Source organism: Urocampus carinirostris, chromosome 1 (genome assembly GCF_059441175.1).
Source record: "Urocampus carinirostris isolate Australia breed hairy pipefish chromosome 1, RoL_Ucar_1.0, whole genome shotgun sequence".
NCBI lineage: Eukaryota > Metazoa > Chordata > Actinopteri > Syngnathiformes > Syngnathidae > Urocampus > Urocampus carinirostris.
The window spans coordinates 32351101-32375625 of record NC_142349.1 but is presented as its reverse complement, the minus strand read 5'-3'; the positions used below and the strand labels follow the sequence as shown (position 1 = coordinate 32375625).

Below are 24525 nucleotides of genomic sequence, written 5' to 3'. Positions count from 1 at the left end.
CTGATCTAAAATTTTTTTAAAAGCAAATGTAAATGGTCTGCATTTATATCGTGCTTTTCAAGTCAATGAAGACCACCCAAAGCGCTTTACAATATGTTTCACACTTTTCCCTTTTACAAACTAACTAACCAAGAGCAGTGTCAGCCATGTAAGCAATAGCCTAGCTTCTCCAAACCCATACATGCAAGGTTGGGCAATCCGATTGCAGAGCCCAGAACTGCCGCACCCTTTCTCCGTTCTTAACAAATCTTATCTGGCAGGCACCAGCTTTTACAAACAGAGCTCCACTCTGTTCAGCGTCGCCAGGTACGGTGGCCTCCATTATAAACATCTGAGGAACACCACGGTTCTTCAAGCCTGAAAAGGTGTGTGTGATCGTTGCAGAGATATGCGAGGAGTTGCAGGACTTCTGTAGATCAAAAGAGAGCCCCTGGTTGTCTGCCCTCAGAGAGGAGCTGATCAGACGTCTGCATGGGACCCCTGACAAAGATCCCTGAAGAACCAAGGTTGCAGGAATTATATTTCCCTGCAAAAGAGAAAACATGATGGGAATTGTTTACAATATTTTGAGGTGCATTTCATGTAGACCAGGTGATCTTCACATTGTTTTGGGAGACTTATAAGAACTAGATGTTTCAGGTACATATATATATATATATATATATATATATATATATATATATATATATATATATATATATTATATAATATATATATATTATATAATATATATTCTTGCATTCTTGCTTTTATGGCTCTTCGGGTCAGAAAGGTTCCCCACCTCTTTTAGGATTTCAGCAAAACCGCTGTCTGAGGTATAATCCCCAAACAGAGAAACAGTGCACCTTCCCAGGAGTGGTCGACCAACTAAGAGTCTGAGTAAGAGTCTATCCAGGAGGTTACAAATGAACTTCTAAAAACACCCAAGAAACTGAAGGACTCCTTTGCCTCGGTTAAGGTCAGTGTTTATGACTAGTAGTCATTGACTACAGTATAAAAAAGACACTAGCCAAAAATGGCAACTGGTTCCCTGGTGAAAACCACTGCTTTCACAAAAAAAAAAACCACAAAGAGTCTACTCACATTTGCCAAAAAATATCTTAATTATCCTCAAGACCTATGAAGAAACAATAAGGGGACTGATAAGATAAAAGATAGGATAAAATTGAACTTTTTTAAATGTGTGCAACCCATTACATCTGGCTAAAAATAGCGCAGCATTTGATAAAAAGAACATGATCCCAACAGCAAAACATTGTGGTGGCAGTGTGATTGTCTGAGGCTGCTTTGCTGCCTCAGGACCAGGACAGCGTGCTGTGGTTTACAGAATAATAATTTCTTGTGTTTACCAGAAGATCGTAAAGGAGAATGTCCGGCCATCAGTCCGTGCACTCAAACTTAATCTCTCTAGTATCATGCAGCAGACCAATGATCAGAAAAACACCAGCAAGTCTACCTTTGGATGGCTTAAAATAAAATAAAAATATAAATGAAAGTTCTGAAGTGGCCAAGTCAAAGTCTGGATTTAAATCCAATTGAGATGCTGTGGTTAACCTTAAACAGGCAGTTCGTGCTAGAAAATCGTCCAACATGGCAGTTTGAAACAATTTTGCATAGAAGAGCGGGACAATATTCCCCCACAGTGTTGTGAAAGACTCATTACCAATTATCCTAAACATTTGATTCCTGTTACTGCTGCCAATGGTGGCCCGATTCAGGGGGGAATTACATTTTCACATAGGGCCAGACAGTTTTTTTTCCTTAATAAATTGAATCAACCTTTCAAAACTGAAATTTGTATTTCTTTGGGTTGTCTGTGTGTGATACTAAAATGGGTTTGATGATCTGAAACCTTTGTGAGTGATAAATATGCAGAAAACACACAGAAATAAGGAAGACGGCAAATACTATTTCATGGCACTGTAAGAAAATAAAATGTATATTTACAAAGATAATACTTCACCTAAAAAAGATGATGTTCAGAAATCTGAATAACACACCATAATAATTTTATTTTATTTAAATTGGGAAAAAAAACATTACAAAATTAAGTTGTAGGGCTCATTAAACCCAAAAGTAAAAAAATACTAAATACAAATTGATCAGCCAAAGCTCCCAGGTAGAGCTAAACAATTGAATGAGAAACCAGCTGTATACGCAAATTCAATTTTACAAGAAATTCTCCATTTAGATAAATGTTAACATCCTATTTTTTTAAGTTCAGTTTTCAACATTTGTTTTCTTGTTTTGTTTGCAGTTTAATGTTGTAAAACTTGTCAGGGTCATACTAAAAGTGGACTCGCACTTTCCCAGTAAAACATATGGTTGATGTTGTACAGTAATTGTCTTACCTGTAGAACAGGGCAGTGGTTCTCCATATTTGCAGTGTAAAAAAATCCGTTGTCTGCTTCTAAAGACTTGGACTTTTCCAAAAATCCGTAGAAGTGACAGTTTCCAATCTCAAGACGGACCTTTACAAAAGCAAGGTGTGCCACAGAGATGAACATTGCGCCGTTAGATGGAAAACCCAGCGCTTGTATTGTCTGTATAGAATGCTGGACAGACACATTCCAACTCAGAGTAGGCTGAGAGGTGAGTGACCACAAAATTCTGCCTTTCTGTTCATCCATAGCCAAAAGATCAATGCTTAGATTTGCAGAGGCACCAATATGGCTGATGGAGATGTTGAATGATAATGGAAGAGTCTACAATAAAAAAAAAACAGTAATTGTCAAACACGGATTTGAATTCTTAGGTATGCAACATGCGTGTCTTGTAACACCACTATGAATAGTTTTTAGTCCCAAACATTTAAGTTTGACATCAAACAGCAAAAAACTGATGGATACGCTTATCAATTTAGAAAAGTGTGGGTACAACATAAGCTCAGTAGGGTTGAAATCGGGAGAACAACGCAACACTGTCACATCTTACAATGTTTTCCTTCTAGATTTCGACACACTATGACAGGATCTTTTGAATAAATATTTTTGTTTCTACAAACTAAAACATGTTTAACAAAGTCAAAGACCTCTTGATAGATCTAACATGGTCCAAGTAATTCAGGAATTCATATCTAATAGTCTTTAGGGCAAAAATTAAAATAAAATTTAAATATTGCGTAGACATTCAAGGTTGTTTGGAATATTGTTGTAATGTAACAAAAGAGGGTTCAAATGAAATACCAGTAAACAAAAATGAAAAACTCTGCGTAATGTCTTCTGCCACAAAATTATTTATATCAGCTTTACTGCGGCAGTACTTTAGAAGATGGTGGCCCACTTGTGATCAAATGGAAAGTAGTGAGTCATCTTCAGTATGAAAATGTCTCATTTTCTTTCTTTTATCTAGGAAGCAAGATTTCTGACATGCATCATGTTTCCTGTCTAACCTTCAAAAAGACACATTGCTGATGAAAAAAAAATTTGGCAAGGCGTCTTCTGTCATCTTCCATCGTTTGTTGATAGAGCAGAAGCATCGAACACTCTTCACTTTCCAGCTGAAACCGAGCTTGGCCAGCTGTCGACAGCACAACCACACTGAGTGTCCTCGGCATTCTTTGAGACACCTTTTGGTGAAGCGTCATTTTGAGTGAAGGGAAGGGTTCAAAGGTCATGGTCATGTGTGATTGAGCAAAGAAGCGTTGGACAATGAGGAGTGTATCATGGAGGTGGCTAAAACTTTGAATGTCCCTTATGTTTGGGAGTATAGCAAAAAGAGATGCCCAATGATAGTGTAATGTCCAACTAAGTTCAGCCTTCTGTATATTCTGTTGTAGAGAGAATATGCAATGGATGGAGTGTTGCTGGTTCTGGTAATGGAGTATTGCTTTTAGTCCGTCTTTCACTGCTTGTCCATGTGCTGTTAAAGATGTCTTCTGCAGTCGATCCTCGCCGAGTCTTCTTATCTGCTCCAACACTAACTTCCCCCTCCCATTACATCGCAAAGACACTAGCAGACTGGAGCTGACTGAATTCCACGAAGTCTTGACAACTCCCCATATGTGACAACAGCTTTGCAATCTCATGCGACAAGTCACCTCCGCTTTGTGTGTTAGCTTTTCAGCCCCATATGCAAGTTGTCCATGCCAGCCATAAAGTCCATCCTTCTCCGACTTTAGTCCAAAATTCATGTCACTTATCCACAGGCCAAGCAACAACCCAATACCCAACGTCAACCTCTGAGGTCCAGGCCGAAAGAGCAGGCTGAGGCTGGACTTTGTTGGCACTCCATAATAACTTAGCAGTGTCACAGAAGGATGTGTGAGGTTAGCTTTCAAATCCCTCTGACCATTGGGACCCAAACAGCATTTAGTTTCCGATTTAAGGCTCATGAAGGTAATTGAAATATCATAGCAGAGCCTGTTCTGGGCTCTGTGAGAGCGAAATGCTCGTACCTCCATAGGGCGCCCTGCAATGTCTCCATAGCACCGTGCAGAGAGGTGGTCTGCAGACCCATCCCATGTGCAGTTCATCTGTGAAAACAAAACCCCCTGATGTCAGGCCTTTTTGAACAAAGCAGAAACTGGAAAAGAAAACACAATTACTATATTGGATTGCACATTACAGGTAAACCATGAATATGAAACGCACGTGTCGAATTTAAAGCTCTTGCAAGATTGGGTGCCACTCTAATCCCTAGTGTGTTTTTGTGCATCTCCCCTATAAAAAATTGCTCATGAAAATATTAATGTTGCATCACTCAAGTCCAACATTTAAAAAGCTTGCTACATTTCTCTGTACTTGCAATTTCTTAAACATGTACTTATTTGAGTTGTCAAGATATTTTTCAAATTTACACGACAAACAACTATTGCATTCTGAGTTTTGCTATGCATATTATAAAATTAATTGCTTAAAAACAAGGACCTACCATATTATTTTGCTTTAATACTGTTTCAAAACCAGCTAGATGACATCAATCGATTTATAAACAAATACAATATTAAAAACAAAACAAGAAAATTGGAAAAGAAGAAGAAACTGGCTGATTTGTGTAGTAGAAAATAGAAAGGTGTAATTTTCTTCAACCCTTAGTTATAGCGATCTCGAAAGTTAGGTCAAAAGATTGCCGAGAACAACCCCCAAAATTGAGGTTCTATCTCAATTTTTAAGTGTTTTTTTATTCTTTTTTTCTGTGTTTTTTGAAGAACAATCAACAATACTGCGGTGCAAATAATGAATGGATGGATGTTTGGAAAAGGCAGAGGCTACCAATGACTATCGATAAAACTCACCTGCAAACTGGCAGGAATAATCCCCCTCAGCAGCTTTGAATTTTGCCACAGAGATGCTCTGAAGACAGCAGAGCTATTTTTTGCACCAATTACTACATTAACATCAATCACTTTATTCTCTTCAGTGAGAAATAGCAGCCCCGCGTCCAACCCAATGGCATCCATCTGTTAAGACAAAATAAAACAAGACTGGCACTATCAAACATGAATCCACATGTGATACTTAAATAGTGAACAAAAAAGAAAGTAGTTGTGTAAACCTGGCAATGTGCCGCGGCTTCTATGGAACTTGGTATGCCTCTTCGCTGGAGTGCATTGACGTTGTGCTGCAAATTTGAGATGATTTCCCATCGCGGGATAGGCTGGTTTGTCCTCCCACCTTTTAACTCCGCTTTTAAATTCTCAGGTCCAGCTTGCATTGCTGTAATAGCTGACACTCTACTTTCATCCATGTCCCAAATCACATGGAATTTACTATTTGCAGGTAGGCCTGAGAAAGACACACAGAAAAAAAAATCGTTAAAATCCACTTTAAACTTTACACTATGATAACACAAAGAAGATAAATTTGAAAAAAACAGTGGTGCCTTAAAGTACACACTTTTGATATAACTGCAATATAGTAAAAAGAATTAAAGACTTCACTAAGGAGCAGTTTTAGAAACTAATAAACAGGCTACCTCCCTGTATGTACAATACTTCAAGTATTCGGGTATTTGTATCAAAAAACCTTTAAGTTGCCAAAGTGTACACAAAAAGAGGACTATTGCGGGGAAACAATAATTAACCACTTAATTTTTGTGTCATTGAGTATGTTTACAGGCAGGTAATAGTCAGTTTTAAAGCGGAATATTGCCGGTATTCCGGTTATGTCAAGCCATGTAGACGTGCACAGAAATCCCAATAAGGTCCTAATCTGATCCTGAATTGTCTGATTGAAACGTTTGGGTTTTATTTTCCGTTTACTCATGCATGTATACCGGTTCAAATAATCTATTTACTTGTGCGCATTACTGCGCACACAGTTTCCCTTTTGGTGCTGCAAAATACAAATTACAGAGACCAATGACATACACAGACTTTGGCCTACTCACTAAATAAAACTTATTTTATTTCCATTTTATTTTCCCTCCCCATGGTTAAAATCCAACAGTGTATAGTGTAAGTCAATGCTTCTGGCAAACAGTGCATGAGTACAACTTGTTAACGCACGAGACGTAGTAATAGATCTCACTTTTGGTGCGAGGAGCAAACAAGCACGATACTTAGTTGATTTGGTAAGTAACAGGAATGAAATCAATCTACAGGGAGTGCAGAATTATTAGGCAAATGAGTATTTTGACCACATCATCCTCTTTATGCATGTTGTCTTACTCCAAGCTGTATAGGCTCGAAAGCCTACTACCAATTAAGCATATCAGGTGATGTGCATCTCTGTAATGAGAAGGGGTGTGGTCTAATGACATCAACACCCTATATCAGGTGTGCATAATTATTAGGCAACTTCCTTTCCTTTGGCAAAATGGGTCAGAAGAGGGACTTGACAGGCTCTGAAAAGTCAAAAATAGTGAGATATCTTGCAGAGGGATGCAGCACTCTTAAAATTGCCAAGCTTCTGAAGCGTGATCATAGAACAATTAAGCGTTACATTCAAAATAGTCAACAGGGTCGCAAGAAGCGTGTAGAAAAACCAAGGCGCAAAATAACTGCCCGTCAACTGAGAAAAGTCAAGCGTACAGCTGCCAAGATGCCACTTGCCACCAGTTTTGCCATATTTCAGAGCTGCAACATCACTGGAGTGCCCAAAAGCACAAGGTGTGCAATACTCAGAGACATGGCCAAGGTAAGAAAGGCTGAAAAACGACCATCACTGAACAAGACACACAAGCTGAAACGTCAAGACTGGGCCAAGAAAAATCTCAAGACGGATTTTTCTAAGGTTTTATGGACTGATGAAATGAGAGTGAGTCTTGATGGGCCAGATGGATGGGCCCGTGGCTGGATCGGTAAAGGGCAGAGAGCTCCAGTCCGCCTCAGACGCCAGCAAGGTGGAGGTGGGGTACTGGTATGGGCTGGTATCATCAAAGATGAGCTTGTGGGGCCTTTTCGGGTTGAGGATGGACTCAAGCTCAACTCCCAGTCCTACTGCCAGTTTCTGGAAGACACCTTCTTCAAGCAGTGGTACAGGAAGAAGTCCGCATCCTTCAAGAAAAACATGATTTTCATGCAGGACAACGCTCCATCACACGCATCCAAGTACTCCACAGCGTGGCTGGCAAGAAAGGGTCTAAAAGAAGAAAAACTAATGACATGGCCTCCTTGTTCACCTGATCTGAACCCCATAGAGAACCTGTGGTCCCTCATCAAATGTGAGATTTACAAGGAGGGAAAACAGTACACCTCTCTGAACAGTGTCTGGGAGGCTGTGGTTGCTGCTGCACGCAATGTTGATCGTGAACAGATCAAAGCACTGACAGAATCCATGGATGGCAGGCTTTTGAGTGTCCTTGCAAAGAAAGGTGGCTATATTGGTCACTGATTTGTTTTTGTTTTGTTTTTGAATGTCAGAAATGTATATTTGTGAATGTTGAGCTGTTATATTGGTTTCCCTGATGAAAATAAATAATTGAAATGGGTATACATTTGTTTTTTGTTAAGTTGCCTAATAATTATGCACAGTAATAGTCACCTGCACACACAGATATCCTCCTAAAATAGCTAAAACTAAAAAAGCCCCACTCCAACTTCCAAAATATTCAGCTTTGATATTAATGAGACTTTTGGGTTCATTAAGAACATGGTTGTTGTTCAATAATAAAATTAATCCTCAAAAATACAACTTGCCTAATAATTCTGCACTCCCTGTAAATAGGATTTCAAATGTTAACTGCAGAAGCGACTTCTATTTGCGTAATAACATCCCTCCCGCTTTATTCTTTTAATCGGATTACTCGCAAACGCCATGAATATGGGGATATCCGATTTTTGTCATGAATTCTGATCATACAGGTAAATGGTCAATTTCTGCCATGTCAAAGTAGTCGATCATGTAGGTTTGTACATGACTTGTATTTTCTTTTTTTTGATGGATAACAATTTGGAGTTGTTGTTGTTGGATACATCTTGAGGCATGGGGCTGGGAGTTGGAACAGATTAATGCCAATGATGATCATGTTAATGGATATATAGTTGGGAGTCTGGCCAAGGGAATATGACTTGTACCACAAGACACTGTGTGTATAAGTAATAGATACTAATTACCTGTTGCATTGAGTAATTGGAACGAGTGAGAGAGCTGGATTAGAATGTTACCCACTCCTTTTTTCTCCAATTGCCTACTCGCATTTAGACAGAAATTCTCAGACCCTGACCGAAAACACATCCAGCTACGGGTGGGAAGGACTTTCTTCCTGAGTGTGCCAAGATGTTTTTCCTTTCCCTCCTGATGCTTCAGATCCAAGTAAAAAGTCTTGTCCACTCTAACTTGTAGTTGCCCTACGATCATTTTAAGAATTAAAAAATAGAATAAAACAAAAATAAAAAATATTTCACCTTTAGTAATTGTGTCAGACAGTCTCAGTGTGCCATTTAATTTCAGATTAGAGGGTACAAAAGCAAATGTAGTAATTGAGTGCCTGAGATTTCCTGTTACTGCAAACTGAAGATCGCTGTTGTTCCTTCGAGACACTATTAACTGAGCCAAGAAGATGTTGCGTCCGCCTGTATACGAACCATATAGAGAAACCCTAAAAGGACAAAAGAGAAGGGGAACACTATACAATACTCATTTCTAATATGTTTATGCAATACCTTCAACAAACTGTGAAGAAACACATAGCAATACATACTTGTGTTGGGACATATTGGCAGCAATTTTAACATTTAGGTCAGTGAGTCCATTCAGCAAACTCTGAGACAAATCGAGCAAAAGTATCACAGATTTGTCTTTCTCTAAGAGTGAGTGTGAGATCTGGCCATTTAGTATCAGCTTGTCCTTCTCATCGACCCTTAAGCGAAGGGAGCTTCTTCCTTTACCAGGTGATGTGGACATGTCGGCTTTTGCCTTAACAGGAAAAATGTAAGACCAGAAGGTTAGGCATTCACGGGCCGAAATATTCTCTGCCCAAAAAACGTGTTGGAAATATGTATTAATAGCATAAAATCAACTTACCTCTAGATATTTAGGAATTTTAGATTTGAAAGGATGCCTTAAAGATAATTGAAAAAGAATTATGTCTGAACTTCCATTAAGCTGCATTGAAAGCTAAAACAAAAAAAGGTATTTCAGAAATGGAAACATTTGAAAGCTTTTAGATTTATTTCACTGATAGATGATGGCATTAACAATACATACTTGACACTCTTGTCGCTCACTTTTCAATCTCCCTCGAACTAGATAGTCAAACTCTGTCTTGTTTTGGGGGCTCCAAAATATATCTCCCTCAAGTAAAGCAAGGGAGGGGATTTGCAGCTATAAGCAGAAATGTTGATCATGTCACTATGTTCATTAAGTCTAAAGACCATACCAAAAAACAAGTGTTTAGGTTTCTTAAAATTATCAGATTCAAAGGCACGCTGACCTGGAGCTGATGTGTGACGTTGGCTTGGACCTTTACCATCTGCTGACTTGTATGCACTGAATTAAATATAATTTGGCCAAAGAAACTCAGCTTCTCTTGGCTGTCAACCTGCAGCCTTCCTTTAATGTATTTTTGGGTCTAGAAAAAAATACAGGTACATTTTTGATTTTTTTTTTTTTTACATAAACTTATAAGATATATTCCTTACTTGCCTTGAGCGTGATATAGTAAGAAACCATTAATGTTGTCAAGAATGTTTTACATTTTTGGGCATATGGGCTGATTAGATATTAAATATGTGTGGCAAAAATAAACTGCAGTTTAATGTGACATGTGAAAATACTAAGTAATGATGAATTTTTGTTATTTTTGTTATTTTCTAAATACTAATGTGACAACAACTGGCAGCTAGAATGATGTAAGGTAAAAAAATGAAGGATTTGTGTTACTGTCACTTGACTGTCGCCAAGCTTACTTGGTAGTTGGACACGGTAACACAGATCTCAGAGTCTGATGGAATCTTGTCTGAGCTGAAAGGATGGATCAGTGCTGAGCAAAACTAAATATTAGAAGACATATAACAATAACACAAATAATTTGATTGAGTACATCAGCCCTCTTCTAAACAGACAATATAGTCCTACTCACAAATGGACTTGGTAGTTTGTAGCCAATTGTCAGAGTATAAATTATCTCTTCATTGGCATAAAAACCAACTCTTGATTCCAGAATATAAAGACGTTTCTGGTGGTCCACAGTAAATGTCTCCCTTAGGAGAAGCTTCTGGGGAAACATTGTGAAAGGCTGTCTGTGCGAGACGGATTTGTTAAAACTGAAATATAAGCAAACCTAATGTTCCGAAAGTAAATAAACGTAGTCACAGACCTGAGATGCAGTGATGCAATTTTTTGGTACATCTGCTTATCTTTCTTCAATTCTTCCAACATCCCTTTGAATTCAAATTCTGTGGGGCGACTTTTGGGCACTGACAAGCTCGCTCTCAATAAGATTTGCCTCTTTTTCAAAAGCTTGAATGGCATAATAAAACAAATTTAAATTGACCAAAACAAGCACATGGATTTTGTAAATTGTTGCGGAGCACCTTATCGATGTGGCTCAGGGCAGCCGCGAAGGTAATGTTTTGTTCTCCGTAGCTTGAAAACATTTGCAAGCTGAGGTTGGATTTTAGAGTTTGCAGAGAGATGTCACTTCTCAGGGGAACGGTCCACAGTGAGCTTAGAGAACATGAAGCTTTCAGTGTCTTTCTTCCCAGGAACCTGACTCCTTCTACCTAAGCGATGGACAGAAAACATCGCAATAGTTTAAATTATGAAAGCACTTTTTGCATTGAACACGGGTTCGATGTAAAAAAAATATATATTTCCAAAAAGTTTAAGGACTGATCTCACTCCATTAAGAACCACCAAACAGATATGATTGATGAAGTTCCACGTTACATGCAAGAATATGACATCTGGCGTGTGGAGCTTGAGATGGGCCCCTTTTGCGTGACCTCTATCCCTGTAAGAAGCCTCCAGAATCAGATTCCGGACAGAAACCCATTTGTTGGCCGTAAATTGAGAGTTAAGCTGCAGCGAGTGGTGATGGTGTTGACTCAGCTTGTGGGTCGTGTAAACGTACAGCCACGGAGTGTCCATGTTAAACATTCCTGAGAAAAAGTGTGGTTTCTTGTCATTTCAAATAGCACAAAAACTGTTTGAAATTATACAGTATACCTTCCCATCTTTTGTGTGGAATATTAGTAGGAGGACTTTTCAAGTGCAAACCAGCCACAAGGGGTTTCAAGTTGTTGTAGTTGATTTTAAGATGAGTGTTGCTCCTTGACCCAAGCTCTCGAATGAAAGAGTGCAATAGCTGGGTGCGGTAGTTTAAATCTTTTTCTGGAACCTGGAAAATAAACTGAAAAATGTACAACAATATTTCAGTCTCAGAATTGGGATTATTCACATATACACAAAATACACAATCATTAAACAAAATTTTGTCACATTAATGCAGCACGACATATCTACAACAATACATTAAACAAACTGATATAATTTTCTACCACAAATTACAAATTGATCTGTGTTACCTCCAATGTGTAGCTGGTTTGGTTTTGTAAGGACTGATTTTTAAATGACTGGCTCAAAAGAACCTTGTGTTTGTTGTTAATCTCATCCCAGTGTTTCCCGTAGCTGATGTCAACAGATGATCTCACGTGACTGGGGCTTTCTTCATGCTTGAAGTGGATCTGATAAGAGCACAGATATGGAGGTTACTTTATCTTAGTGCTCCAGTGTGGTTTTAACATTACACCAAAATTACAATCCAGAATCATTAGGAGTTTAACAAAAAAATTCTATTAAATTGTATTAAATTATTCCCAAATTATTTTGATATGAGTCCCTTTGTACTTGCTGTATCGCATCATGGCCAAGGAAACTTGATCTAGTAGCTATGGGACTTTTTTCACCTATCACACATCAAACTGAACTAGCTAACACACCTAAAGTCTAACTTTTTAATTATTCTGCTTCGTTGGTGAGAGCAAACCACTCTCGACTAGAAAAACTCATATTTAATGTAGCAAGAGCGTTAACTTGGGATGGACGAAAGCCATGCGTCCCAAATAATAATGAGCAATCATTGATTTTGTCCCCACCGATATTATGTAAACACTTAAAATAAGATAAACCGATTGATGTCTTATTTCCCCAGCTGGAGAGTAGTAGTTACCTAATGTTCTCAGCTAAAGCACTGACACAAAGGAACAATGTATTTTCTGTGCCTTTCGCCTTTTTCACGTCAGTCTTTTTTGTTATAATTTGGTTCCCACCAATATCAACCCCAAATTGACGTCCTTGGAATGTAGTAATCATTAGAGCTAATATTCAGTATCTAAACTGAAAAAGATGTACTTTATTACTCTCTCCATTGTTTTTCTCATGTTATTAAATAGTTACTTTGTGGTTGAAAGGAGGGGTGTTGCAACAGTACAACTCGTGATCAGCTCTCAGCATGTAGGTGAGGTTAGCGTGTTTCTCTCTCTTTAAACTCTGGGATGTGTGGCATTCCTTGCGTAGATGCCTCGCATCACCTACAAAAGATTAAAGGTTTTAAAAATCTTCAGCAGTAAAATATTGGTTACTTTACCAAAATATGTCAAGAAAAAGTGTATATTAAGGAAATTGATTCAAAGGAGTACACCTCAGGTTCCCCTTTGTAAAACAATAGTCATACAAAAGTTTGTCAGCCAAGGAACCTCATTTACTGGCAACACAGATAATTTTATCACATTTATGATCTTGAAAGATATTTCAATACGATTGTATTTTGAAATTAACATGATTTTCATTTGACATGGGATTTTTTTGACTACCTTAGGTAATAAGTATTTCATTTAAGTCGTAGATCTCATAAAAACAGAAAGTGTGTTGGGCAGCACGGCGGCGCAGTGGTTAGCGCATGTGCGGCACAGTTCTAAGGTCTTGGGAACCTCCTGCGTGGGTTCAAATCCAGCCTCAAACTTCCTGTGCGGAGTTTGTATGTTCTCCCCGTGCTTGCGTGGGTTTCCTCCTGGCACTCCGGTTTCCTCCCACATTCCAAAAAAACATGCATTTCAGGTGAATTGGCCAGTCCAAATTGTCCTGAGGTGTGAATGAGCGAGTGAGTTGTCTGTCCCCGTGTGCCCTGCGATTGGCTGGCAACCAGTTCAGGGTGTCCCCTGCCCACTGCCCGATGATTGCTGGGATGGGCTCCAGCACCCCCGCGACCCTCATGAGATGAGATGAGAAAGTGTGTTGAGAAATGGAGTGATGAGTACAAAGGTGCAATCAAGAAGTGTGATACAGTAAGTCCTTGTAAGAATATTTTACACCAGTAATGGAACCAGAACAAGGAGCCTTGACTTACAGTACCCCTGATGAAAGCAGTTTTTACACGTATTAAATAAAATCCCCAAAGGAAATAAAAAAATAATTACTAGGGGAAAGGGAAAATGTTTTTCTTTTCTTCTTTTTTTGTCTTTACCTGATTTTAAGTTGCTTAGGGTTGACAGGTATGTGTATATGTTAAAAAATCTTGCATCACAAAATCAAACAAATGTCACATGAATAATTCAGTTGACTGAATTCAGCAATGTTGAATTGTGCAATGTTTTTGCAAATACTCACTGCCCAAGCCATATTTAAGGCGAAGGGCTGAACTCCACAGCGCCTCTTTCAGCTCCATGAGTCCCAACATTCTGCTTCCCACTATGCCAGGTAAGAAAAGGTCCACTTCCAGAGAGTACTGTCTGCTGTGGCTGTCTCTTCTACGCTCCACAGCCACTATAGAAACACATTGTTTTAGTCTTTTGTGAAAGTAACAATGTAAACACAGAAATACATGATATTCCAGTAATAAATGTTTTTTTTAATTCTCAATCCATAGTATAATTATAAACAAGACATAAGAAACAGCTTTTGAGCATATTCACCCTAATGTTTGTCGTTTGAGAACAACAGCATATATATTCCTTATAATACGTGGACTAAAATACATTTCAAATAAGCTGTTTTAGCCACATATAGAAGATCTGCCTTTCTTGTAATAATGTAACGCACAAATGCTATTATTAAAACTATGTGCAAACCAAGTCTTGGCATTGGTGGGGACATAGTACATTTTTTAAGTGATCACATAACCACGGCGGCGCAGTGGTTAGCGCGTGTGCGGCACAGTTCATGAGATCAATCCCCCTGTGTAGAGTTTGTATGTTCTCCCCGTGCTTGCGTGGGTTTCCTCCGGGTACTTCGGTTTCCTCCCACATTCCAAAAACCTGCATGTCAGGGAATTTGCCCGTCCAAATTGTCCCTAGGTGTGAATGAGCGGTTGAGTTGTCTGTCTCTGTGTGCCCTGCGACTGGCTGGCAACCAGTTCAGGGTGTCCCCTGCCCACTGCCCGAAGATAGCTGGGATGGGCTCCAGCACCCCCGCGACCCTAATGAGGATAAGCGGTGCAGATAATGGATGAATCAATGGACACAATATTGATGGGACTAAAAACAATGATTGTTAAATATTCGTGGGGATGTGTGTCCCCTGTCCATGCCAAAACAACACCCTTGGCGTGAAACAAAAGTTAGTCAACACTGACACTTACAGATGAACTTTGTCATATATAGAGATACAGTATATTATTTATAAAGATACACACAAAAACTAGTTTGGTCGGATGTTTTGTAAAGCGATAAAAGAAAAGCAATCTGTTGGTGTTAGCATTTGCATCCCTCAAAAATGATATATTTTTAATTATTGTTCTTTAGTTATGCTTTAAGGTTAAAATGAAGAAACAAAGTGCAAAACAAATCGTTTGAAGGGACCTCTTAGTGGTACAAAAACTTTCATTCAGTACAAAAAAACATTGATTTGAATACAAGGTAAAAATATATATTAACTATCATTCCGATGTTATTTTTTTTTTCTTAAATCATAGTTGGAATCATAGGTGGAATCCATACCTAGTAGTTGCCGCCATGATTTTCTGGCATCTAGCTGCTACACAGTGATCATTTGGCCCTGCTTTTCCTTCGCATCAGGCAACAGTGCCTTCTAGTGGTCAAATATTAAATGTAAATGGTCTGCATTTAGGCTGCACGGAGGCGCAGTGGTTAGCGCATGTGCGGCACAGTTCATGTCTTGGGAACCTCCTGCGTGGGTTTGAATCCAGCTCCAGACTTCCTGTGCGGAGTTTGTATGTTTTCCCCGTGCTTGCGTGGGTTTCCTCCGGGCACTCCGGTTTCCTCCCACATTCCAAAAACATGCATTTCAGGTGAATTGGCCGGTCCAAATTGTCCCTAGGTGTGAATGAGTGAGTGAGTTGTCTGTCCCTGTGTGCCCTGCGATTGGCTGGCAACCAGTTCAGGGTGTCCCCTGCCCACTGCCCGATGATTGCTGGGATGGGCTCCAGCACCCCCGCGACCCTACTGAGGATAAGCGGTGTAGCTGATGAGATGAGGTCTGCATTTATATAGCGCTTCTCAAGTCAATGAGGACTTCACAAAGCCCTTTACACTGTGCTTCACACATACCCATTCATACTCACTCACATACCAACAGCAGTGTCGGCCGTGCAAGGCAACCACTTGCTTTTTGGGGATTCAGTGTCTTGCACTTCGACATATAACATGGGAATCGAACCTGCAACCTTTTTGGCTCCTGAGCTACTGCCGCCTCAAATTACACACTTACACTAGTTGCTCTAAAAAAAAAATTTTTTAATACTGTTAATATTTTAGAAGTCATCAAATGCATCACCTAATGCAGTACTTCTCAATTATTTTCCATTTCAGTATTACTTCCTGCCTGCTGCAATCAGTTATTTTGCAACACTTTTGGGAAATCCTTTTTTAGGTGGCTGAGGATTTGCAACTGTATTGTCCCAAAATCTCGAACTCTGCGGTGCCCAAACAGCACAACAGATAATAATTATAATGGTTACATTGACCCGGATGAATTAATTAATGAGATCATTTGGCACCCCTGATTCTTATCATATAAGAAAAGTACACAAACATGTTTTATTTTCTTGAATGTTAAACCCAAAGTTCTGGAATGACCTGTAAGTTATTTACCTGAAATAGACGCAGGCAGTCTGAACACATTCTTAACTATGGCAGAAAATCCTAGGGTCCTTCCCAGTCCACGAGTAAAATTGGCAATGATGATGATTGGATTACTACTGGCATCCATTTTGACTTCAAAGTGATAATGTGTCCTAAGCTCTGAGATGAGAGTCTGTTTGTCCACCAAACCCTTGAGTGGAGAAAATTAATTGCAATGATAAGCCAGAGAAAAACTAAAAGTTTGAAAATTGTGTAAACAAGAAGCCTCCTTGCCCAGTAATATATTTGTCCCCATATTTGTGGGGTTTGTTGACTACGGTACTGTATATGCTAAAGAGAAACGTACCCTTTCTTACCATGACATAATAATGAACACCATCAATTATAAGCTCCAGCTTTGCGGTCTTTGTGCTCCTCTCTTGTTCAAGTTGGCCTAAGAATGCAAATATATTAAAGGTTGTATTCAAAAATCAAGTTTTCTTAATGTTCCCAGTCAAACTCACCTTGCAAAAGAATACTTTTTAGAGGATGTGATAACCTAAGCAAAAATCTACGAGGGTTGAAGGCCAAGTCAAGTGACATGTCCCTGGGAATTATTGACTTTGGAGTAGCCAGAAGGAGATGGATTGAAGCCTCTTTAGGAAACCAGCTGTCAACCTGAAGTTTAGGATTAGATACTTTTACTGCATAATTCAAGTCAGGCAAGGCCTTTTACAATTCTCAAAAATATCATCCTAATATTACTTTGTATTTGGTAGTCCTAGAAAATCAGATCATGTTAAACTCTTTGGAGTTTTTACTCAGATTCCTCAAAAAATACATTATAAATCAATGCTATTAATTAACTAGTACCTGCGGGACCAATGAGTAGGCAGCCTCCAGTAAATAGTAATGAAGACCTCTGTCCAGTTTTAACAGCTGAAGGGACAGGTAAATGGGACCTGAAGGTGGTAGCAAAATGCTCCGAGAAGTTTCAAGATAGGAGGCATTGGCACACAGTTGCCAACCAACCATCTTGGACCCTGCAAATAAAATGTTTCTTTAGGTGTCTTAAGAAGAGACAGGTCAGCCTATATATTTCAATTTTGAAAAAATATTTTTTATGATCTTCAACATTAATGCTTTCGGATTTAATTTGATTTAATCGTGTACTTTTTCTGACATTTAAATCTCAATAGATACTGTTTTTTTTATAATACCCTGTATTTGACATATGTATTTTTTTTATTTACATTGGAGATGTGTTTTATAGAACACAAAGGTCTACAGTAAATCTGGGGATATTTGCGTGGTGCGTGATAATGTCTTACAGGAATTTGGTGTGCAGGAAGTCTGCTGGAAGCGACTCTTTGGACCTTTAATCTCCTCTCTGTGATCACCACTGAGCTGAAAAACTCGAGAGCTGGCAAACAAATGCAGGTAAGAATTAAAATGTGAATTAGAATTGTCTTCATTGTCAATGACAACAATGTCGTGATAAACTTGTAAAAAAGGACTTAGCAGATAAAAAAAAATAATTAAGGAATAATTTAGGATAAAAAGGCAAATATTCACAAGTTAGTGCTTGGAGACTGGCAAAGCTTGTAAGTGTATCAGAACAATATTTAACAGACGGCTGTACACATGTAGTATTTCATCCTCCAGCAGGAAATGGGTAGTTGCTTTTGTCAGCCAAAATGGACACTCACCTAAAAGAAATGATGTCCATTTTCTCCTCTGGGGTGTTAAGTGTGACTTTAAGATCCTGGGCCTCCTGCAAGTGTACACTCCCATCCAGACTAGTAGAGCTGACTAGCTCAGACATCCATTCCACTGCAGCATGACCAAGGGCGCCATCAACACCCATCCTTGCTGATAGTCCTACAAATACACTAAGAAATCCCACTCAAATCAACACAGCTCTACATTGCCGCAAATTAAGTTTGATGATGTCTGTGGAGAAATGTTTAAGCAATTAATCCATATGTACTGGAATGTTTTTTTTTCTACACAATTGGGACATGACAGCACACTGGTAGGACAAGTATTAATATTGATTTTCTTTTTTTTTTGTTTTTTTTATGAGACAAGCCTAACTGCATCAGTAAACATCTGTTTTACTAATACTATACTAATACCTGGGAGTAATATGATTCTTATTTGTTATTAAAAATGGCATATTAATACACATAGCTCTAATGTTATGTGAGTATTTTACCATGGATTTAAATCTAGGGGTAGCTATTTGACACAACTAGGGGCATAGTTTGTTAAGACTGCAGCGCATTGTTTTATTGAATTGCACAGTTTAATTTTTGTCATTTTTAGGATTCTTCTCCTTTTTCATGTACTCCATTTTAAAATCAATTTTAACTTCATTTGCAGAAGGTTTTGCTCATCATATATGTATGTAATATTACTTAAGATATGCTATTTTGTTTTTATAAAGAATAAAAAGATATATTCATAAAAGTAGCAAATATCTACATCCAGCAGATGGTGGAAAATGTGACCGGTTTCAAGTATAAATTTTCTAATATGTGAAAAACAAGTTAAATATCTGACAATAAGAAAAATTACACTTACAATAAGCTAAATTTTCTGCCATTGGGCTAATAATTTCTTGCAGTGTTGTACATGAAATAGAGAAACAAAATCATCTTTAAAATGAGAAAAACACTTACGTATATTATGCTTAGTATGATCGACAATTGTGCTAATTTTAAGTAAATCAATTTTATTTTACTAATAAAATATACAAACAAGTATGTATTATTTGATCAGTAGATGTTGCTGTATGTTTTAGTGCAATGGTCTCGAATGTGGTGCCTGTGGGCACCAGGGTGGCCCATAAGGACAGCTTTGGTGCCTGCAGACCTGTTCTGAAAATAGCTCACCAATGCTGGGTCATTGTGATTAATATATATATTAATTATTTATTTTTATTTAATTTTATTTTGTATTTGACAGAGTGTATGTATTTAACCCTACTTCCAATAAATAACCTGTTAAAAACATAGTTATAACATAAGTTGTTATTTTAGAAATGTATATCAAACTGGGTGCCCATTGCACGAATTAGGAACAAAAAGTAGCTCTCAGCTAAAAAGAAGAAAAAGGTTGAAGACCCCAGGTGTAGTGCAACCAAAAACGAGTGCTAAACAACACGGACAATTTCTAACTAAGGAGACTGTTAGCGACCAAAACACACCATTTTATTTCTCTTTTTTTTGCCCAGCCTTTATGAGTTTGTTACTGTCAGTTTGTCCGTTCCCTTTAAGTGAGGCTCAAGCTACCTAAAATAAATGCTAATTTCTCAACCTATGAGTATTTCAAAGATGTATGTTTATTTGATTATTAATGTATTCTCGCCTATTATTTATGGTTGATTTTTTTTTTTTACCACAATGAGGCGCTAAATAATACACACTGGCCCTTTTGAATCACGTTTTTTTCTGTCAATAACGTGAGATTTTCGTTTTGCTATTTGTGACATGGACCTGTAGATGGATAAAAATAATATTGAATAAACCTTCAATATACTTACCTGGGTTTAATGTAACCAGCAAGTGAAAAATATGATTTGTCCCTGGAATTAATGTTCCCTTTGAGTTGTAGTGAAAGAAATAAAGTCATATTGGTGGCGATTTTCACAGGTAAGCCAGACAGAGATGGCAGAACCAACTCTTCTGTCAAGAGCGCAGCCCTGTGGTTCAGTTGAACCGCATGACCCTAAAAAAAAAATTGTCAAAGACCATTTGAAAATACAAAAATGATGGTGACTATATGACAAAACCAATAAGACACCTTGAGAAGTTTGACAGCCAATCCTGCTGCGCTTAGTGTGAGTTGGTCAATTTCAGCAGAGATATCAGCACACGTTAAGACGCTAATTTCATTACCAAACAATTTCACACCAACCCAACAACTCAGGCCCTCTTCTTCCATTCTTTTTCTTGTGGAAAACTGAAAGAGAAAATAAATGCACTGTGGAGGGGAAACCAATTTTCTGTATTGATTTGTCTTAGATGTCAGGCTAGACAGCTGCCAGAGCAATAAACAAATTCTACTGGCTTCAATGATGGCATTCTGATGATAAAGAACTATGTAAGTAAATTGAGAAGTTATTTTTTGCCCAAAAATGACTTTCCTCTCATCCTGTAACATTCATAGCCAATTAGCTACTCACAGATTTGGTCCCCTAAATCAGTGGTCGGCAACCTTTGCTACCCGTTACATTGGTATTAATAGCATATATAATAATATAATAATAATACCTATTAAAATCATAATATTGATAACCCCAAGTGTTATCACTAAATCACAAGGAATCCAAATGACACAGGGAAAGACACTAAATTTGATTCCCTCATCAAACATTTTTTTTTACAATGTTGTCTCACCTTTTTAACCTTGAGGGACTTGGGAATCCGGCCCGAATTGCGGCAAAGGGAACACCGTTAACAGCAAGGGTAAAGGCATAAGATTTTATCACACTATCTTTACTGGCGGTACAACGTTGTCTCGCCCTCTTCACTGTGATGGCGCACTTGATTGGTAAATCGTACTAGAGTTTTGGCTTAACTAATTCCCATAATGCTCAATTGTCTTGCTGTACTGTAAGTAAACATAGCATGACGATGAGATAAAATCTGATCCCTATTCCCAATGGTGTTCTATTTGCCATGATCTGGGCTTGAATCCTGTTGCATTCTTAGCTTGGCCTTCTTGGCCTTGCTTGGCCTTTTGATGCTAGGTCCTTAGCTTGGCCTCTTTGATTTTTGCAGTTCGGAGATGGAATATAAGCTTGCTCTGTCCACTCCACGCATCGGCCCGGTATTGCAGTACCTCCGGGAACGGTGCATTCGCAATGATCGCAGCAAGGCTTTAGGGCTAGGACCTTAGCTTGGCCTTTTGGCTGAGAGTAAGTGTCCCGGCTCCTAGGCTTTGTAGCGTATTATGAACTGACCGATAACGGATAATGGATAATGAATAACGAAGATAGATCAATAACCCTTAAAAACCCCAAAACCCCATTCATCCTGCGATCCCGGAAGGGGTGGCGTACACCCCGGGCCCCGTCACTTTTCCGCGGCGCAGCCGCGGCTGCGGCGCGGCAAAGCCGCGTCGCAGCGGGACCCGAACACGCAGGCCGGCCTGCCGTCACGCTCAGGATAGCCCTTACGCTAGGCGGCCGTCACTCCGCACACTGGCTTTGTAGCGTATAATGAACTGACCGATAACGGATAATGGATAATGATAATGATATAGAACAATAACCCTTAACCCCCCCCCATCCTGTTGATTAACTGTTGCCCAAATACTATAATTTACCCCCACAAAAACATGACAAATAGAGGTTAATATTAGTAAAAACGATATTACGTTTGCACCCGAAAAAATACGATAAAAGCAAGGGCAACTTTAATTCCAATTCTTAGGGTAATTTTTATGCAATCTTCTATGCAGCTTGGTACCAAATGGCCTTGTACCGGTCTGCGGCCCAGTAGTTGCCGACCACTGCCCTAAATAATTTTACATGATTGTACTGTCAGATCTAGATAATACATTTGATCAGATCCAGGAAGCGGACTAGTTACAGGTGATAATAAATAAGTAATCCATAGGCTGCATTGATTTTCTTTTAAAAAAAATAACAAATTTCAACTCAGCTGCCTTGACTGTAAATTTCTGAGCACATACTGTACCGTACACGCCTAAGATAAGAACCCAGCATTGTCATTGACTCACACCCTTTGCTGCGATCTTACCAATGCCCTGGCTTGCTTCAGATAAGTGTTGGTGCTGGATAAACACAACTCTTTCCCGTCCAAAAGGTCTTCATTTATTTTTTCTTTTGTCCTCTTCACCTCTTCGAATGCAGATTGTTTTTGATCAGAAGACGTGGGTTTTCCATTGGCAATGGGGCTAAACTGACTTAAAATGCTCTTCAGAAGAAGTTCAGCGTTCTCAATATGAAGATCTACCTAAAATATAAAACGGGGTATAACAATATATAGATCTACATAGAATATAAAACGGGGGCAAAAAATAATGGAACAGATGTTGTTGTCTGATATATGTGTTATCTGATAAACAGAGTGGAGATTGAAAATTAGGACTTAGAAAATGCTGCCATACTCACTTCTAGAAGGTTGCTGGCTCGACCATGAAAATACACTGTCAGGTTAGTGGAGGCGAACCTTGGAAGAAATGATTTTGGAGAGAAAATGACCGCTCTCTCCACATTTAAGATACCAATGCCTGAAATATTCAAAGATAGAAACATGAATAGGGTATAGTTATGCATCATATTGAAATGCCAGAAAGCGTGTTCACAATACGAGGGATTGGCGGGTACCAATTGAGGCCTTATTTGAAGGTATCAGCACTCGCAGCAGTTAGCTGCTTTTGTACAGATTTTAAAGTTTTTACGATGACAATTTCAAAAATGTAGTATGAAAATTATAAAATTTTAGTTTATTTACAAATTAATAATTGGTCAATTCAACATTCAACTACTTTATATTGTAAGTAACAATCACGCATGTTAAGTTACAGACGAGGATCGCACGGTAATTTTTATTGACATTGCGAGATAAAACTTAGATAAAATACTATATACAGTAAGTATTAGTATATTGTAGAAATATAACATTGCATGAATATATTTATTTCTATAATGTATACATGTATGTGCAAACCTGTATACATTGTTCTTTTCTCTAAATCAGTGGCCAGCAACCTCCAGGTCGCAGACCAGTACCAGACTGTGGATCGTTTGGTAAAGGGCCACACAAAAATAAATTAGTTTCCCTACTTTAGAAAAAAAAAATGCTTTATTTTTGCTTATACCCTATGTAACACAATTTTTTTACGGTGATATATTTTCGTATTTTAGGAATGATTGATCTGTTGAAAAATATTGATGACCACAACGGATTCATCAGGAATCGTCTCTGGTACCGTGAGTAAAGATTTTGTGATGATGAGATAAGTCCTCTACATCCCAAGTGGTCTACTTATCACAGAGTGATTTTAGGCTTATTATTGTTATTGTTAATGTTATTGTGATTATTACTACTGTAGTTATCGGGCCTGGCGGCGAGATTATTGTCAGACAGTAAACCGGTCCCTGGTACAGAAAAGGTTGGGGGCCACTGTTACAGGTAACAAAAATCATCAGTCAGTTTTGAAAATAAAATGTGTGCTCCAGGTTGGGTGCGCAGTTTGAGATGTCCTTAAAAAGTTGAAAGTTAAATATTTTACCTATTAAGTAGGTGTTAGCAATGCCCAATGGAGTTCAAAAAGCCCATATTAAAGGCTGGATGGCCCTTAATGTTTTAAATCTTGGTAAAAAGAAAACTGAGGTAATTGTTTTAGTCCCAGTGGCTCCGGTGTACCTCCACATATTGACTTGCGCCCCTTGAAATATATATGTGAAGCCAACTGTTCTTAACTTGAATTTGAAGATGGACACTGATTTTAAACTGATCAACAAATACTGTAAGTGCATTAGTGAAGTCAAGATTCTTCCATCCAAGGCAGCTAGCAAAAGTGAAGCCCTTTCTCAAATTAGAGCATTTTGAGATTGTAATTCATGCATTCATTGCATCTCGGCTTAACGACTGAAACGCATTTTATTATGAAATTCCATTTCATACCTACTGCGGGTCCAAAATACTGCTTCACGACTCTCCACAACTGTTTTGACTTTTCTTCACTGGCTACCTTTGCATTTCTGGGTTTGTTTTAAAATTCTTGTACTTGTTTTTAAATTTTTGAATGGCCTTACCCCTCCTTACCTCAGTGAGCTGCTTCACTGTTATGCTGCTGCTCTTTGCCTTCGGTCAGCCGGTCAGCTGCTGCTGGAGGTACCGAGGTCTAAGAGGAAGCTCAGAGGGGATGGAGCCTTTCATGTTGCTGCTCCCAAATTTTGGAACAATTTGCCCATGCACATCAGACAGGCTCCCTCACTGTCCATTTTTAAAACCAATTTTTATTATCTATTCTAATTTTATCAATTTTGTACTTTTTGAATACTTCTTAAGTATTTTAAGATTTTTATGGTCTATTAAGTTTTTAGTTGTTAAATATATTTTATTTGTGTACAGTACTTTGTT

At 38.5% G+C, this 24525-nt stretch overlaps 1 protein-coding gene and 1 pseudogene across 1 annotated transcript in view; one reads left to right on the top strand and one right to left on the bottom strand.

The window, feature by feature from the left end:
• Positions 1–24525, bottom strand: part of apoltp (apolipoprotein lipid transfer particle homolog) — a 52948-nt gene that overhangs the window by 20523 nt on the left and 7900 nt on the right. Inside the window, exons 15-44 of the mRNA XM_088335292.1 lie at positions 22548–22666; positions 22174–22389; positions 20210–20368; positions 19950–20134; positions 18112–18294; positions 17734–17825; positions 17276–17445; positions 16927–17080; positions 16780–16856; positions 16433–16613; positions 13992–14147; positions 12783–12916; positions 11912–12070; positions 11553–11736; positions 11274–11485; positions 10919–11107; positions 10702–10844; positions 10465–10624; positions 10292–10375; positions 9817–9954; positions 9591–9707; positions 9408–9500; positions 9085–9299; positions 8789–8982; positions 8498–8731; positions 5497–5726; positions 5237–5401; positions 4397–4474; positions 2352–2705; positions 182–526 (exon numbers count right to left, since the gene is read on the bottom strand). Coding sequence (XP_088191418.1) covers positions 182–526; positions 2352–2705; positions 4397–4474; positions 5237–5401; positions 5497–5726; positions 8498–8731; positions 8789–8982; positions 9085–9299; positions 9408–9500; positions 9591–9707; positions 9817–9954; positions 10292–10375; positions 10465–10624; positions 10702–10844; positions 10919–11107; positions 11274–11485; positions 11553–11736; positions 11912–12070; positions 12783–12916; positions 13992–14147; positions 16433–16613; positions 16780–16856; positions 16927–17080; positions 17276–17445; positions 17734–17825; positions 18112–18294; positions 19950–20134; positions 20210–20368; positions 22174–22389; positions 22548–22666 — 5120 coding nt within the window. The remainder of the gene's footprint in view (positions 1–181; positions 527–2351; positions 2706–4396; positions 4475–5236; positions 5402–5496; positions 5727–8497; positions 8732–8788; positions 8983–9084; positions 9300–9407; positions 9501–9590; positions 9708–9816; positions 9955–10291; positions 10376–10464; positions 10625–10701; positions 10845–10918; positions 11108–11273; positions 11486–11552; positions 11737–11911; positions 12071–12782; positions 12917–13991; positions 14148–16432; positions 16614–16779; positions 16857–16926; positions 17081–17275; positions 17446–17733; positions 17826–18111; positions 18295–19949; positions 20135–20209; positions 20369–22173; positions 22390–22547; positions 22667–24525) is intronic.
• Positions 21113–21272, top strand: LOC148374355 (U2 spliceosomal RNA; annotated as a pseudogene).